Raw genomic sequence first — 17,948 nt, forward strand, 5'->3', positions numbered from 1 at the left:
AAGAGAGTTGATAATTGAACAAAACTGAGAAATGAAATGACAAAGAGTTTAGAGTTTACACTTATAAAGTTTGGAGAAAATACAGTAAATCCTATAGTTTTAACATAATTACGTTAACAAGAGACTAAAACTAATGCACATGGTATGAAAATATAAAAATATACAAAGCAAAATATATCATTTTTCCATTTATATAACTAACAAATTTTGATAAAAAGAGAGTTAAATATTATATGAATTAAAATTTTAAGGGAACCAAATATAATTATTTCAAACTTGTGATGATTGCAAATTTAGTTGGTTGTAATTTGACTCTTTAGACTAAAATTCACAAAAAGACAAAATAGGTTAAAATAGTCAATAAGACAAAATGTCACATCAAATTCATAATCATTTTACTTTTTCTTTTATAAATATCACATCTAATTACAAAAAAATTCAATTATCTTTCCAAATATAAAAAATTTAGTCTATTAAAATAGTCAAAAACTAAAATAACCAACTTTCCAAACAAGGCCTTAGCTTCCTTGTTAGTTTATGCTTGCAATGGTTTTTGGTTGGCTATGTAATTTGAATAAGAGAACTATTATCACTTACCCAAAAAAGAGAACTCTTATGTATGTTTGTTGTTTTCTTTGAATGAAATTTTTATTTTGTCAAAAATAAAAGGAAAGCAAGAACCACAACAAGAAATAAGTGATATTTAAGGGAGTGTAAGCGTAATTTATTTCAAAAAAACAAAAGCATAATAAAATATTATAGATTAATTATAGGGGTGAGCATGGTCCGGATTGGACCGGATTGGGGTAAAATCAGGACCAATCCGTTATCTACGGTTCCTGAAAAATTGGAACCAATCCAATCCGTTTCAATCATGGAACCAATCCAAACCAATCCATTTAAATACGGATTGGATCGGTTTAGGATCACGGATTCACATAATTAAATAACAAAAATATATATATATAACACTTTAATTTCATAAAAATATAAACATAGCGCTATATTAGTTCCACAATAGTAACATCTATTTCTATAATAGCGACATATTGTTGTAGAATTTAAACAACCATAAAAAAACTGGTTTCACCATAAGTATTTAAACCATTACAAATTAAAATTAAAAACTAACAAACAAAAGTAATAAAAGAAAATATTATACAGTTTTAGGTTTGAGTTTAGATTTTATATAAAATAAGAGAATATACTATGGGGAGGATGTATAATAAAAATATATACTATTTGTATACGGTCCGGATCGGTTCCAATCCAGAACCGTGGGGTTCAATCCAGAACCAATCCGTGTACTACGGATTTTTAATTCTTCAATCCGGAACCGAACCGCGGATTTAAAAAACCAATCCAAACCTATCGGATTGGACTGGACTGGATCGGATTACGGATTTTACGGATTTCTTGCTCAGCCCTAATTAATTACACAAACCTCTCTTAATGTTTAAAAAAAAATATAATTTTTTTACAATTTTAAGATAATAACACTAAATTTTCTTCTAATAATTTTAGGAAATTAAAGGCATCATGGTGTGAAAGGGTAAGAATTACTAATGAAATTATAAAGGGTACTAAGTTGACTTTTATGTCAAATTTTTGTAACTTCAAAAGTTTATTAATCATTAAGGTGAGGGACCATGATAAGAGGGTAAGGTTGAGCACTATGTATATTTGCTCGTTGTAATTATTTTAATAATTTACTAAACCTACTGGAATCCATGCAAGTTGTAACTGAAAAGGAGGGAAAATTATTTAATATTTTTGAATTATTATGTGTTTCTACTCTTTAATTAATTATTATTTAATATATTTATTATATTCTCTAATTATTAATACAATATCTATCCATCTATTTTCTCTATTAATTATAATATTAAAAAATATTACATGTTTATATTTTTAAATTACTAAATAATTATCTGAAAAGGTGAGATACGCTAATACCCAAAAGAAATTTTTTTTGGTGGTATGAATTTATATGATTTAAATGGCTTGAATGTATCAAAATGATATCATTTTATACTCAAAATGATATCATTTTAAAATATTTGAATTATTCGAGTCCGAAAATTCGGACCAATGTATCCAAAAACCCAAGAAAAGGAGGGGTGCGCAGGATAAGCGACGTAAAGCTACTCCAAGCCGCTCAACTTATTCTCTCTCTCGCACACTGTATATATATGACTTTGTTCACATTCTGATAGTGATCGCATCACAATCTCTCTCTTTCTCTCTCTTGAGTTCTGACTTTTTTTTCTCTCTGATAGTGAGAGAGAACAATGGAGGACCTTCCAGCTGGTTATCGTCCCAACGTTGGAGTCTGCCTCATCAACGCCGACGATCAGGTAATTCTACAACCTTCTCTTCTCTCTCTCTCTCTCTCTCTCGAGCTTCTAAATTTTGAGTCTAGCTGTTTTGTATTGGAGTTCCAAGACGCAGATAAACCCTTCAATTTTGTTTCCAGATTTCAACTAGACACTCTGTTTCTCACCTGTTCTGTCTTTACAGCCTTTGTCAACTGTTTGGGTTAATTGCACTTTGCATCCCTATATTTACTTCAAATTTCATTTTTCTGTTGTTTTTAAAAATAAAAGAATAAGAAATCGCTTTACAATGTGAGTGCCGCATTATTTTGATGTTAAATTTGTTAGTGGAAATTATCATGTGGCCCTGTAGCATTTTTTAGGGTAAAATTACAATTTTTTTTGTCTTTTTCTTTTTTAAACTCAGCGTATTTTTATGGTATTTTTTTAAATTTTGGTTACGATAAGTGACTAAAGTGGGATTTGATGTGTAGTAAAAGGGAGAAGTGTAATTTATGCAAACTTTTTTTTTTTTTTTTTTTTTTTTGGGTTCTCTTTATGATGAATTTGCATGTAAAATTTTAGAAGCATACTCTTCTAAGGCCGAGATCGGAACCTTTTAGTGTTAATAATTCTTTAGAGTCATCGAACTTGGAAAAAATTCTTGAATTAACCGTAATACAATTGCGGGAAACTCCTTACCGAGATTAATAGGATTTTGATCTAGACACCCAGTGCCAATAAAATTTTTTAAAAAAAATCCTAGAAGCTGTGCAGCCTATAATTTGATAATTTTTAAAATTTTCAGATTGTTCTGTAATTATTATTTTTATTTTTAAGAATTCACATGTGGAGGCCTTGGTGGTTGTATGAATTCTCGGTGACTTTCAATCAAAGCAAGAGTATAATTTTTGAAAAAGTTCTGGGTGGATAATTTCTGGCAAAAATATGGGAAACAGATGTTGGTTTTGGGATATGTTTGAAGTGTTTTAAGCATGTTGAGAGATTGGTTATTTGTAAAATGTTTTACATGAAATTCATTTAGGCTCCGTTTGGTTGAAGGATTTGTAGAGAGAAATGGAAATAGAAAAAGAAATGTAAGCTCACTTTTTGTTTGGTTTGGTTATAATGGAAAATACATAGAAAAAGAAAGTGAGATGAAAATACAATTCCACTTTTTGCCTTTTGGGTTTACTTAGGTTGTGTTTGGTTGGGGATTTGGGGAGGAATTTGGAAAGAAAAATGAAAAAATTTCACTCATCTTTTCCTTTTTCCTTTTCAAATCCCTCTCTAAATCTCCCAACCAAACATTGTCTCAGGCTCTTTTCTTTCTCTATATCCCAACTCAACCCAACATAGCTTAGAATTCAAATCCTATAAATTCTTTCTTCTATTCTTTCTATGTTCCTTTCCCATTCCATTTCCATCGTTAAATTCTCCAACCAAACACAACCTTATAGAAACTAAAATTAGGTTTTTTTTTTCCCTTCTTCTTCTGCATGTCATTCTATGTATGTACAAACATATACATATGTGTGTGTGAAACAAAGGCCTAATTTAGTTTGGTTTGGTACAGCTGAACTGTACATATATATGTGTGTTTCTCTATCTACGGTTCAGATTATCAAAACGGGACCCATGGTGGCTCCACGGGCTCCTTGAGTTCTCTCGAGTTGATATTTGAACTTGAGATAAGCTCAACAATATGTGTGTGTGCGCGCGCACAATATACTCGCTCATATACATGCCTATATAGTAGCTTAAATGAATATATCTACGAAGCACCTATATTCGCTTGCTTATATAAGTTCCTGTCATTCAATTTCAGTATTGCTGAAGTATTTCCCAAGTTCAACCATACAACGAAAAATTGGAAAACAAATTGACGAGGCCTTGGGCAAAATCTCAATAGGAGGTCTTTTATATTTAAATATTTTTATCTTTAATGTAAAATTCAATTTTCTCTTCTATTCTTGTAACTAAAATTCGAGCTTATTCACAATCACAACCTTTATTACTAGGGGCCTTAGGACAGGGAGATTATTATTATTTTTTGAAAGTTAAATTTTGTTTTTTTATTGGTCCTTTGGACAAATTTTATTTTATTTTAATTTTTATTTATTTATTTATTTTTTAAGCCTTTACTATTGATGACTTGCGGATAATAAGGAATTATTTTATTTTATTTTATTTTATATGGATGTTCTATTGGGAACCTTTGGACAGGGAGGGGTTTCTTTTTACTATACCTTTTGACAATGGTTTTTTTATTTATTAGCCTTTGGGACAAGGATATCTTTTTTCTGGCCAGACATCAAATAACTAAGAAATCCAAGACCTTTTAAAAAAGTGGGGCCTTGGGCGATGGACAGAATGGACTATGGGTTAGATCGGCCCAGAGAGAGAGAGATACCAATACTCAATAGCTGATTACTGGCAACAAATATTGGAAACATTAGCTTCAACATTATGATGATGATGATGATGATGTAAATTAGATGGTGTAAAATTATTTGAATGATTAGGATACTAAAATGTACTTATGTTTTATAAAGTCAGAAAAAAATTCAAATTTGGCCGTGTAAACTGTATGATGGGACACTGAAAAAATATGCATATTTGTTCCTTGGATGTGTTAACTTTTTTCTTTGATTCATTTCATGCATTTGTTACACATTTTTATGAGTACTTTTTTTTAATTATATCTGGGATGCTGGATCAGTGAAAATAGGGATGTGAAGTAAATTTTACTTTCTTTGTTCATAAACAAGTGTTCTACCTCCTCCTCCTTCTGCTCCCGTTCTCTCCTTTTTACTGTTTCCGTGATGTGGATGCATGTGAATAAACGGTAATCCTCTTTGATTTACTTGCAGATTTTTGTGGCTTCTAGATTGAATGTTCCAGGAGCATGGCAGATGCCTCAGGTGATGCCACTATTCTGTTTTCTTCCTTTTTTTGCGATAACGAAATGATTTTTCGGTTTGAACATGTCACAATTCACTTGATTTAGGAAAAGGTTTATATCCTGCTTTGCCTAGACTCCTGTTACATGACATTCTTGAGTAGATGATATAAGTCTTGTGTTAATTGAAGGATAAACCTATTAACACCTGAACTTTCTTAAATAAATCTTATCATGATATAATATTTCCTGCAGGCAACAAAAATGGTGAGGTCAAAGGGATCATCTATTCATTTCCCCTCTATATTACTGATTTTCAACCCACGGACCTTTGCTATGTGGTTTAAGCACCCCTATATTTTTCAAAAGATAAAAATATCTCAACAGTTTGATTTTGCATGGAAAAATCCAGTAGTAGTTGAGTCTTAGGCTCGTGTAGATGGAAAACACTACCACCTGGTTTACCTACAGATTGTCCACAACAGCCATCCCTGTGGCGGTAATTGTTGAGTTAAAAACTAGGCCTGCCGAGCTGTAACATAATTTTCTTCCTGTTATTGAGCATATTATTCCTTATTCATTTGTCGTACAAGTCATTTCATGTGAATATATACTTGCAATGTGATAAACCTTGTTTTGGGGGCTCACTGAACTTGCACTTTCCTAGATGCTTAGGAGATGTTTTTCTTTGTTCACATGGAGTACCTCACCGCCTTGCTTGAGTTACTTTGACTTTTAATGGTCCATTTCAATAAATTTGGTTTCACATTTTAATAACTTTCTGGCCTTCACAGCTCATCTTTTCAGACTGTCTACATGTTTTGACTTTCTTTGTTGTTCATTTTTTGTCGAGGTTAGGGTGGGATTGAAGAAGGGGAAGAGCCAAAGTCTGCAGCAATTAGGGAATTGCAAGAAGAAACTGGGATAGTGTCTGCCGAAATAATTTCTGAGGTTTGGTCAAAATTGAAAATTCAATCATGCTCTTTTATTGTTATTTCAATTCCAAAGTGCATACTAAGGTCTCGTTTGGCAAGAGGCTATTTTAGCCAATTAGCCAAAAAGTTACTAAATTAGCCAAAAAGCCAACAACCCATACCAAAAAGTTAAAGATTCTCTTTTCTCTCTACTTTTTGCACATCTTTTCGTAATTAGCCAAAAAGTCATCCCAAACATACAAGTTTTTTTTACCTACCTTTTTAGCCAAATAGCCAAAAAAGTTACTAAATTAACCTGTTCCCAAACGAGGCCTAAGTGAGTAGGGCATACAATATAGGACATTGATGTCATCATACCTTCTGTCTGAGTGCTTGTATAGATTGGAGTAATAATAATCACTTAGTTTGTCTCTAAAAAAAATGAACATGGGCACAAACATAGACATGGGACACAACAATTAAAAAATATTTTTATTTGCTATATAGATTAATATTACGTCCACAAGCAATCAAAATTATACAAAAACTGACACTAATTCAACATATCTATTAGAAAGAAGAAAAAAAAAAAAAAAAAAAAACCAGGCTTACGTTAACTCTTATTGTTTTTCTTTTTTTATGGATGATCTATTAATTATTTAAATTTGAGAATAATCAACATCCAACATCCAACATTCGTCAAAAGCACTAAAGATGGGGGAAAAAAAAGTTGGTGTGTCCCCATTGCACTCCCGGCATATCCCTTGTAAACAAATTAATTAAATAAAAGGACGCACTATGTGACGTGTCCCTGAGTATGACACCGCTATAGAGTGGCACCTGTTTGGAAGTTTCAATGATTCATTTTGTATGTTATAAAATATCAACTGTTAGATGCGTCTATCTGAATGGTTCGGTCAATGATTGCGTATAACTTTAGTTATAACAATGTCATACTTTTGTTTAAACATCATATTATCTAATATGATTTTATTAGTCATGTTTGAAAAGAAACAATATATAGAAGAAAAGGAAGGAAATCAAGGTTGATTTGTACAGAATAAAGAAGCTTTCTGAGTTAAATACCAGTGAATTCAGATTGTAGTATAACTTCGTTAAAAAGAGAGGGAAAACGTAGACCATAGTATATGTAAACCTTGAATATTGTCCAAAGCAATTAATGTGGTTTGGCAGTCCTAGTTTTCGAAATTTATTTAGCACCTTTAACAAAAACAAAAAAATATTTTTTAATTAAAACACCTAATAAGGTTGTAACTGACAGGTTCCAAAATGGTTGACTTATGACTTTCCACCAGCTGTGAAGGCCAAAGTCAATCGTCTTTGGGGAGGTGAGTGGCATGGGCAGGCGCAGAAGTGGTGAGTACAACGAACATATTTCCCTTTTGTTACTGTGTAGAATGTAGATGTACTGTTTGTGAAACACTAATGTGCCTAATTGATAAATATTACTTGATCATTTATAATTAGCAAATGACTATAAGAATCTATGACTTGTTCCATGAGTTTTATCCCTGGCCTTATGGTGGTGTATCAAATGAAATAATGTCATCCAAATCTTAATATAAAATGCATAATGCACTCCATTTTATCTTCCGTTGCTCGTCTTTTTTGCTTCTCATCCTATTTTTTCAGATACTTGCTTCTCCATTCTTCTCTCCTTGACTCAACTTTTCTTTATCGATCAATGTGATCATAGGATGTTGTGAGTTTTGATGTATTATCTATTAGAAGAAAATAAACTTTATTTGAGTTGAGGAAATTGAAATGCCATTTTCACATATGTTATGAAAAATATTATAAGAGCATGTATTTTGATTACTGTTCATCAAAGCCAGAGTCTGTAGTTAAGAAGGTTGTTGGATTTCATTGAATCAATGCTTGATACTCTTCCCTCAAAGGGTTGATGACATAACATCATTCTGTCATGGAGTGGAAACCGGAGTAAATTTTGTGTGCTTGTATTGGAAGTTGTAGTGCAACTGAATCACGAACAAAAGGAAAAAGGAGGATATGATCTTATTTTTATCCTTTTCCTGAGTTTTCGGCGGTGAAGTATAGCGCAGACTAGTTACTTGGCTGCACATCACATTGATCTGCACAATGCTTGTTTCTCCTTATATGGAGTCGGAAACTTAGAGGAAACTTGTCCATTGTGAAGTTATTGCTTTGTATATTTTTTCTTTAGGATGACAGCGTTGGTCACTGATGGAAGTGTTGGGTTGATATTAACCCAGCAACAATTTTCACTATTTCACATGACAGCCAAGGTTCTAAATTCAAAGATATAATTGAGATACAAACTAGAAACACGGACATGCGACACGACACAAATACAACATGGACATGCCGACACGACAATTTTTGAAAATGCAGGACACGACATGACACCTAGGGGATATATAGTTTTATATATTTATTATATGTTACACTAATTTATTATATCATTCAAACACATTAAAGAATTGCAATATTACACTAATTTCTATAAATTTACATTATTTTTCTTTTATTATTGTATCCTAAGTTATTTTGTTCAAATTATTAAATTAGTTTTATGTTTGTGTAATCGATGGACACGTGTTTGAGCGATAGACGTGCAGTGTCTGGGTCTAAAAAAATTTAAAACAAATGACATGTTTTGACGAGTGTCAGATATGTGTCGGGAAATGTCCGACGAGTGTTGGTGTCCAACACGAACATGTCACTTGTGTGCTTTTTAGGATACAATTGATGTTATGAAATTTTGAAATTTAAATATTTAGTGTAGAATGCCACTACCTTGGCAAATTTTTCTAGAAAAGAACCTATTTTGATCTGTCAACAAGTAAAATTTATATTATCTGCATAGCTCTCTATACTTGACATTTGGTTTCATTCAATTCCTTTTAAGGGTATGTACTTGGTCAGTCTTGCTAAATTCTTTGATTGTAAATCATTTTCCTATCATTAAATATGTAGATTAGTGTCATTATTTGTTGGTTGTTATGCATCTATTCTTATATTGTCTGCCATTGAATGGAATAGTTCGTATAGAATTTCTTGCTTGTTATCTTCTAGCATTAGAAAGAATTTGGCAATTGACAGGTTTCTTATGAGATTTACAAAAGATGATAGAGAGGTCAACTTAGCAAGTGGCGAAGCGGACCCCGAATTCTCCGAGTGGAAATGGGCAAGCCCTGAAGAAGTTATTGAGCAGGTACGCTGCAAATAATTATAGATTCGTCGCTCACCGTGTTTGTTTAAAAGGCTTACTTGGACATTGGATGTGACCGATTACAGGCAGTAGACTACAAGAGGCCAACATACGAGGAAGTTTTAAGAACCTTCAGTCCTTACTTCACTGAAAGTGGCAAAGCTGCTAAATGTCAATCAGCAAAATGGTGAACATCGCGGAGGTGGTTTGCAGCTTTCTTCATGTTGCTAACTCAATTTTCTCATTTGGAATGTAGAATTTTACTTTGCTCTTTGTAAAGAGAGATGGCTTTTAATGGCCTCTTAAGAATTGGTACTTGCTTATAAATGTAATAAAATGTTTGTGCAAAGTCTCAGGTCTTTTTTGTGATTTTGACTGCAATGATGTTTGCTCTCAAATGAGAAATTGAAGTGTCCTCTTGGGGGGGAATGATATAAAAGTAGAAAGATATTGGCCCTTTGGGTGCATTTTTGAAGCTGCTTATAACTTATTTTATTTTGGGAATTTGTGCAAGAACTGGTTGGAGTAGCTTTTGTTTTGTTTACAACTTGTGAACTAAAATAGTTATAAGTTGAAATTTTTTGATTATCTAAAAAAGAGACAAGCTAGTATGATTATGAAGGTTGTTGCTGTTGTATTTAGGCATTTATGGTTTTGAATATGATGCCCCGTCTAAATGTCATGCACCACACAACATATACAGGAAGTAGAATTTTTTTTCTTTTATAGTTTTTTTCTTTGGGCATTTTGGCCTATAAATTCAATTTTCAATTTTGTTGGCCAAAAGTCTAAGCGTTAGAATACTTTGTCTAAAAAGGCAAGCTTAGACAAAATGATCAAAATATTCCTATTAATATCATATACATGGCAGACTCTGCCTCATTTCCAAACAATCTCTCTCTCTCTCTCTCCTCTACCGTCGTTTCTTCTTCGTTGCCTCGTTCCACAGCCCTTTTCCATAGTGAGATCCAAATTCGTAGCTTGTCAAACAGATCTAGAAAAGGATCAAGGTTAAAGAAGATGAAACTGTCATTGATGAACCTCTAACTTAGCAGGCTACTCTTGACTCTCGTGTAGATCTCTCAGAGAGAGAGAGAGAGAGAGTGTGTGTGTGTGTATGTTAGCGGTTTCTATTACAGAGTGTTCGGGAGCTGTATAGGAATTTTTTAGGGCCTAGAAAGTCTGAGAAAATGGCAAGAAACGGAAGAGGAGAAAGATCTCTCTCTCTCTCTCTCTCTCTCTCTCTCTCTCTCCATTCATCTCCGACATCTTCGTTTCTGACACCACCGTTCTCCCCTCATACCACCACCACCATCCTTCCAAATCTGAGTTAGAAACCATCATCGAAACCCTAACTTTGAACCTTCGCTATAAACCTAACCCTGAGCTCCACCACTACTCTTTCTCTAACTCTCATCTACTACCATCGCCACCTCCATTGCCAAACACCACCATAGCTACCAACCATGGCCACCACAACATCGACTACACCATGGACATCCACAAATCTCTCTACCACACCGAAGACGTCCCTCAAGGTCTCCCATTCTCTCTTTCTATATATAAATCTGTATATGTATATATAATTTTTCTAGGGTTTTGAATTTTTGGTGTTGTTGTAGAGATGGTGGAAATTGTGGCAAGATTGAAGATGCTGGAGAAGTTGGTTGCCCTATTGATTTCGCTATCTTCTCTTCTCTTTCTCAGCTTCTCTCATTTTCAGATCTCCTCTTCTGCTGCTCTCCTGTTCTCTACACAGATCGATCGATGATCAAGATCTAGATCTGTGTAAATCAAAACCATAATCAGATCTATGTAAATCAACAGATATGTGTAGATCCATTTCCTCAGATCTATCTACAATTTGTTTTTTGTTTTTTGTTTTTTCTTGTAGTTGAACAGATAAATTTTTGAGAAAAACATTGAACAGAAAGGCTCAGATCTATTTAACAAATTGAACAGATCTACTTCCCTTTTTCTATTCAATACACCCTTACTGTGATCTATGTATTTTTATTTATTTATTTGGTAGTTATTGTTGTTGTTATTGTTGTTGTTGATGATGAAACAGATTGAAAAAAACATATAAACAAATAATATAAACATATAAACATATTTGAATTTCAACAGATAAAATTTGTTAAAATTGAACAAATAAGAAAATTGAACAGATAAATTTAAACAAATAAGTGAGAAAATTGAAGATATAATAAAATTTGAATAAATATTTGTAGACAATCCATTTTTGACCGCCCTTACGACTTGGACGTCACCACTTGCACACCCAATGATGAATGTGTGTATACTTGTTGAGTGCTCGGAAGTCCTCAGCGGAACACCACAGCTTTGAACCTTTCAAACCCTACACACCTCTTGCCTTGTTTTGGACCAAAACCAGAGTTCTTCAAGCCTGTAGACCCTTGTGACCTGCCGGTCACAACCTTTGGCTGTCGGCCACCATTAGTGGCCTGTCGACCACAATTGTGTTTTGCAGATATTTTTTTGCCAGCTGTGCCAGCTATTGGCACAGATGCATGCACTTTCTTACACTTGTATGAGATGCATGAACTTTCTTACACTTGTATGTATTGATATTTCTGAGGGAGTGTGATGTTTTTCTATATATAGAGGACCTCCCCTCTTGCTTTCAAGGTTAGAAAATTTTAGAGCAAATTATTTTCTCTCTCTACAATTCTCTCTCTCTCTCTCTTGCAAATTTCTTGACCTTTTGCCTATACACTCTAAACTAAACCTTACCATCTTTGAGTTGAGTTACTTTTGAGCCATCTTTGAGCTCTTGAGGGTGTGTTTGTGTTGCATTGTTGCTTGGAAGTGCTCTCCTCTTCAAGAGGTATAAGGCTTCGCTTGTTTCCTTGGTTTTGTTTGCTATTTTCCTATTTTTTTCCTACTGTTTTTCTATTGTGTTTGGACTGTTTAAACTCTGTAATTTTGGGCTGAAACTTGTGGTTTAAGGCCTTAAAGGGTGGAGGGGTAGTTTACCTCTCTTTCCACCTTGCTTCTCTAGCATTTACCCTTGTGTTTCCCACCTTTACACTATCTTTTTTTGAGCTTTTAAACATTGATTTTTAGAGCTTTTTTAGTGGCTATAATGTTGTTTTGAAGTCCAAAATTAGAGGGGTTAGCCTCCCTTCGTTGTGTCTTGCTTTCTAGCCTAAGATGCTCCATGTTTTAACTTATTGTTCTAGCTATTTTTATCTTAATTCCAATATGATTTAGGACTTATTTAGCATTGTTTTAGGATTGTTTTTTAGTGTTCATTGCATTTTAGCTTTGTATTGCATACTTGTAGTGTAATTGTCCACATAGGTTTGGTGGTCTAGGCCTTAGCCACCATCCTATTTGAATTGATAGCACTTATTTATGGCTTTCCATACTTGTGATAACCTTTATTCACTTATGCAACCTCTCTCCTTTCTTGGCTTTTGCTTTGCTTTGAAAGTTGGTTCAAACTAGTTGTTTGTTTAAAGCATGAGATTGAGGTCCTATGCTTAATGGTTTAATCCCTTTGAGGGTTCATTACCAACGGCATGAAACTTCTCTCATGTCTAAAACAACTTTTGGTTTGATTCTTCTTTCCATTAGCGGACTTAAAATTCATCTTTGGACTTAAATTACTAAGGAATGGTTGGTAATTAAAATGAAGTAATAAAATTGAAGACTAAAAATGATGCAAGATAATAACTTGGTTGGGTTTAATCGGACATTAATTGAACCCTTGGGTCTTGAATCGTTTCATACTTGCTAGTGATGTAAACGGTTCAAGAGTCATTGTCAACCACTTCCTTTGATTAATCCATGATAGGGAGGAGGTTTAAGAGTCTTTATTTGTTATATTTATTGAACTTGCACCCTTTGGTTCATAGGCCATCATGCAATGAAATTGCATCAATTGATGGTTTGTAAATCAAATTTTGCCATTCCTTTGAGCTGTTTGATGATAAGGAGGGGTAAGTTGTGCAAACAACCCTTGAGAATACTTGTGCTTGCTCTGCTTGCTCTCTGTTGCAGAAGAAAGAACCAGGCATCAGTGGTCGGTAAGCCACTATTTGGGGACGACAAGCCACTACTTCTAGCCTGCCAGCCACCTTTACAAAATCCAGCAGTAGCTTTTGAGATGAAACAGAGTTAGTTTTGAGGTGAAAAACAGTGCAAGTATTCGAACTGTGTAACCAAGGCTTCCTGGTTGTCGAATAGTGTGCTTTTCGGGTGGAAATCCGCGCATGCATGAGCATTCCTTGCTCCTCGGGGTTGTTTAGTCTAAGTACTTAGCTCAGATATTTGTTGTAATTAATTAGTTGTAGCTAGTTAATATTGTAGAGTGTTGTAAATAAGTAGTTAGCCAAACTAGTTATTCAATTTTGTCTTGTAATAATTAATTAAATAGCTAGAATAGTTGATTAATTTGTTGCTGTAATAGTTAGTTAAGTAGCTTAGCTAATTTATTAATTTCTTTTTGTAATAGCTAGTTAATAAGTTTAGCTAGTTAGTTTATTTGGACCCTCATGCGTGAGGGCGCAAAACTCGTAATAATGTATATGTCTTCTAACCCCACGTCTTTCTCCATTTTATGTAACTGCTTATGATGGTTAGTTTAGGGCATCATGTTTCTTTTAGCATCTTTCATGATTTGCGTCCACTTGTTTTGCATGCATTGAGGTTCGGTACATCATTCTAACTTGCATTGTCGTTTAAATATTTCTTTGAAAAAGGTGGTTAAACTGCATGCTATCAAATTGATTCATATGCCATATTAGTCGCCGAGCCTAGTGATTGCATATCGCATGTGTTGCATTAGTTATAGCTCATAGTTAGGATCATGCATTATTCTAACTTTATCATCTTTTTTGGCTTAGAGTACTAGGTGAGCATTTTGCTTTAGCATAATTGCATAAGTGTGATTGTTGTCATGTCTAGCATGCTTGCCATGAGGCTAAGTGCTTAATTGATAAATTGCTTGAATGCCTGTAGATGAAGGTTGATTACCTGAATTGGAATAATTTGAGTAATGTTCATATGCGATCACTTTTTCAAGTGGTACATATTCGAAACAATTTTCAAAAACAAACATGAAATCAAGTGTTCCAATTCTTGCAAATTAGTCTATACTTGTCTGTGTGTGCATTACATAGTAATGCTAGCCTAATAAACGAAACAAGAGAATATAATGTAAATAAGATTCACATCATGATTATTAGAGGCCGATCTTTGATTGGGCGAGCGTGGGTGCTCAATTTATGACCTTCCCCTCTTGTACCTAAGTTCTCGAGCCGAGACAATCTTGGTGATGACGGACACGTGACCTTTGGCATGAGTCATGGGTTTCCTAAATTTTTTAAAAATATTTAGGTGGCGACTCTGTATTTGGCAAAGCAATCCATTTTTTGGCAATTTGATTCAAAATTAATTTTTCAAAAGATTTGTCGGATTTGGATTCTTTGGTGTTTATCTATTTTACATTGCAGTTGTGAGATCAGATTCAGAACTGCGGGAGTTCGATATTGTAGGGCCTATTCATCTTCCGAAAGGGGGCACGCAAAGTCGAGCTATAGTTTCTAGTGACTCTGTTGGGGAAATTAGAGAACTTGACTCAAACTTCATGATGTGAAATTTTATCTACACTTATATGTTTCTTTGCATTGCATATGCATTGGTGCCCTTAAGTCACTGTGTTTGCCATCTGCTATTGTTGGATGGTTTGCTGAAGGCTTGCCTAAAAGCTTGCCAAAAGGCTGACCGGTCGTGGGCTCTGCCATGATGAGAACACGACCCTTGGATCTGGACTAATGCTGTACTGATTGATCCTCCTTTCATTTCTCGGTGTTAGATGTGAGAGGTATATTAGGTAGTCTTGCTGAGGTACCCTCTTTGACCATTCAGCCTAGTTGCATATCGAAAAGCTATAAAGGCTGTTCCAAACTAGGACATGATGCTCACCTGAAATGCAAGGTTGCGTGAAAACTGCTTTGTTTGAATAGTGAACCCTAGTTCCTGACGAAACTAGGACAAGGTAACCTTACCTCCTCATAGGGGTGTTTTGGCTCTTCCTTATCTAGTATGTGCTTTACAGTAAAACTGTACAGGAATGTGCATAGCAGTTGTAAGTTTGGTATCTATTTTTTTTTTGGAGGGGGGGGGGCAGAATTCTGTGTGGAGTGCAGTCTTACAGCTTTGATCATGTCTGTGTTGCTAACATCATTAGCTAAGGTGCTGTGCGGTTTCTGATTACTACTTTCTTTTTGCTTTATTTCTTTTTTCTAGGTAGTTTATCACCATAGCTTCAGAAAGTTTGGATATCTCTCAAGTATTTTGGACCCGGGTTAGAAGGCTTTGTAAAGCCGGGGATCTTGTTCGGGGACAGCCCGTGTTTATTTCACTTCTATCGGTTACAAGACGGCGGAGAATCATGCAGAGTTTACTGGTTTAGTTTTTACAGCAGTCACCCCTCAATTCACCTATATCCAGTCAGGTTCAGGGATAGTCATCCACTTCTAGACCAGCGCGAGATCACTTGCCTATTCTGATGACACAGTATCCCCCAGTCAGTATGGAAGAATTGATACATCATTTACAACAAACAGTTGAAACCCTACAGCAAGATGCTGCCCGTCAGGCCAAGGTCACAGACCGTCAGGCCGAGGTTATAAATAGGCTACAACAACAGCAACCACAACCGACAACGACCTCTGCATCCCATGCACCTCCCATCGGTATCCTAACACCCAGAGCTACTGCTTATACTACCAATGTCCAAGAGAATTAGGGCAATCCAGCAGAGTTGATCCCAGCACAAGCCTCCAAAGCACCTGTGTATCAAACTGAAGCACCATTTGAATTTGAGGTTGACCCAGCTATACTCAAGGTCAATAAACTGGAGAAGCTATTCAAGAGAGCACAAGGTGTTAACTCCATCCCAAACATAGAAGACGGGTATACAGATTCTGCAGTGACATTTACAGATTGGTTCAAAATGCCGCACATCGATCGATTCGACGGCTCCAGAGATCCAATAGTTCACCTTCAGCTATTTTTGAACATCTTGCAGTTGATGGGCCTGACTAGACTACAGAAGCTGTCTCTCTTTGGCCATACCATGTTTGGTATAGCGGCCATTTGGTATGTGAAGTTAGAAGATTCTATCAAGCAGAATTGGGAGGAGATGGCCAAGGCCTTTATTGCACAGTATTCGTACAATACTCAGATCAAGGTCACAACTTGTGATCTTGAAGCAAAACGCCAAGAGCCGAAGGAGGGCTTTTCTAAATTTGTGACAAAGTGGAGAGCTAAGGCCTTGATGATGACCACAAGGCCTTCTGAGAAAGATCAGATTAGAATGGTTGTCTGGAATTTGCATAGCAAGTTACAGCAAAAGATGATCATCCTACCTCTGTTCACATTTACAGAACTCCATGAGATGGGGGTGCAAATCGAAGATGCCATGAAACAGGGGCTGATTATAGATGAGAATGAGCCGGCAAAAAGACCATTTGTACGTAGTTCCAATGCTGTCGAGGTTAGTATAGCTACGAGGCCTTCAGATGTAAGCGTTGTCACCACAACCAAGACTGTTAAACCCTTTGCCAACACAAGCTCACAAACACCCTCCAATCCTAACCGATCCCAGAGGACCTTCAATCAACTATACATGACCCTGTCTCAAGCCATGAAAGTGCTAGTCAAGAAAGGGCTCCTCAAACCATTAGAACCCCGCTCATTAACTGATCTTTTTTCACCCAAACACAACCTTGCAAAATATTGCGCATTTTACCAACAACATGGTCATGATACCGACCAGTGCTTTCGATTGCATCATGAGATTCAGGATCTCATGGACAACAAGGTGATCGCTCTGCCTCAAAAACCTAACGTGACCACAAATCCACTCCCAGTCCACAATCAGGTGCCCCTACCTCAAAATCTCAACTTGATCCATACACTGGCCACCCCTTATGATCCCAGCGTATGTATTACCCCCTCCTACCTACCAAAACTGACATTGTTCATTACAGAAGGTGCAGATATGTGCATGATGGACACATCTGACCCCTAACCCAAGCCTATGGCGACGCTTACAGTGGAAGGGGAGTTTATCTTGAAGGAAGGTACGAGTCTGTTGCCGGAGTGTTTGGAGGACTTGCTTGATGGGGCGTATGATCCAAGCTGCTACATTGTGCCGACTGATCAAACAAAGCCTGAATTGGTGCGGCCAGCCTTGTTAGATGTTAATGTGGTCAGAGAAGATGACCCAAACTAGGGGTTAGATGACTTTGAAGAACTCAAGGAGGATTTGGCTAACCTATAGTTCTTTGATGAACATGATCAGGGGGATGTGCAGATAGGGTGGTTTGACCTGAACGGATCAACTGACAACTCTGGATGGCTGAGTGATGAGCTGAATAAAGAGGAATGAACTGAAATGAAATCGGAGGGAAAAGAAGTAGTGATTGTGTAGTGGCCGGAAGGGCTGATGAGAAAGAAAAGCTACCAGAGAACACTGGCATGGAAAATTCAGCTCAGGAACTAGGCACTGTGAGCACTGCGGACTCGGAACAAGAAGCTGCACTGAAGCAGTTTGAACGAGAGAG

The 17,948-nt window shown here is 35.7% G+C and overlaps 1 protein-coding gene across 1 annotated transcript; it reads left to right on the forward strand.

The window, feature by feature from the left end:
• Window positions 1–2,121: 2,121 nt before the first annotated feature.
• Window positions 2,122–9,694, forward strand: NUDX25 (nudix hydrolase homolog 25). Its single transcript, XM_028201458.2, has 6 exons — window positions 2,122–2,357; window positions 5,189–5,239; window positions 6,076–6,168; window positions 7,414–7,508; window positions 9,237–9,348; window positions 9,432–9,694. Exons 1-6 carry the CDS (start codon window positions 2,292–2,294, stop codon window positions 9,534–9,536), a joined length of 522 nt encoding a protein of 173 aa, XP_028057259.1. The 5' UTR covers window positions 2,122–2,291; the 3' UTR covers window positions 9,537–9,694.
• The last annotated feature ends 8,254 nt before the right edge of the window (window positions 9,695–17,948 follow it).

Source organism: Camellia sinensis, chromosome 11 (genome assembly GCF_055761805.1).
Source record: "Camellia sinensis isolate YWXY chromosome 11, ASM5576180v1, whole genome shotgun sequence".
NCBI lineage: Eukaryota > Viridiplantae > Streptophyta > Magnoliopsida > Ericales > Theaceae > Camellia > Camellia sinensis.

Bases quoted from the DNA above. Each gene is read 5' to 3' on its own strand.
- NUDX25 (XM_028201458.2), top strand. From the start codon at position 2,292: ATGGAGGACCTTCCAGCTGGTTATCGTCCCAACGTTGGAGTCTGCCTC. The intron at 2,358-5,188 runs GTAATTCTACAA...ATTTACTTGCAG, and splicing joins TCATCAACGCCGACGATCAG to ATTTTTGTGGCTTCTAGATT. The intron at 6,169-7,413 runs GTTTGGTCAAAA...TGTAACTGACAG, and splicing joins CTGCCGAAATAATTTCTGAG to GTTCCAAAATGGTTGACTTA.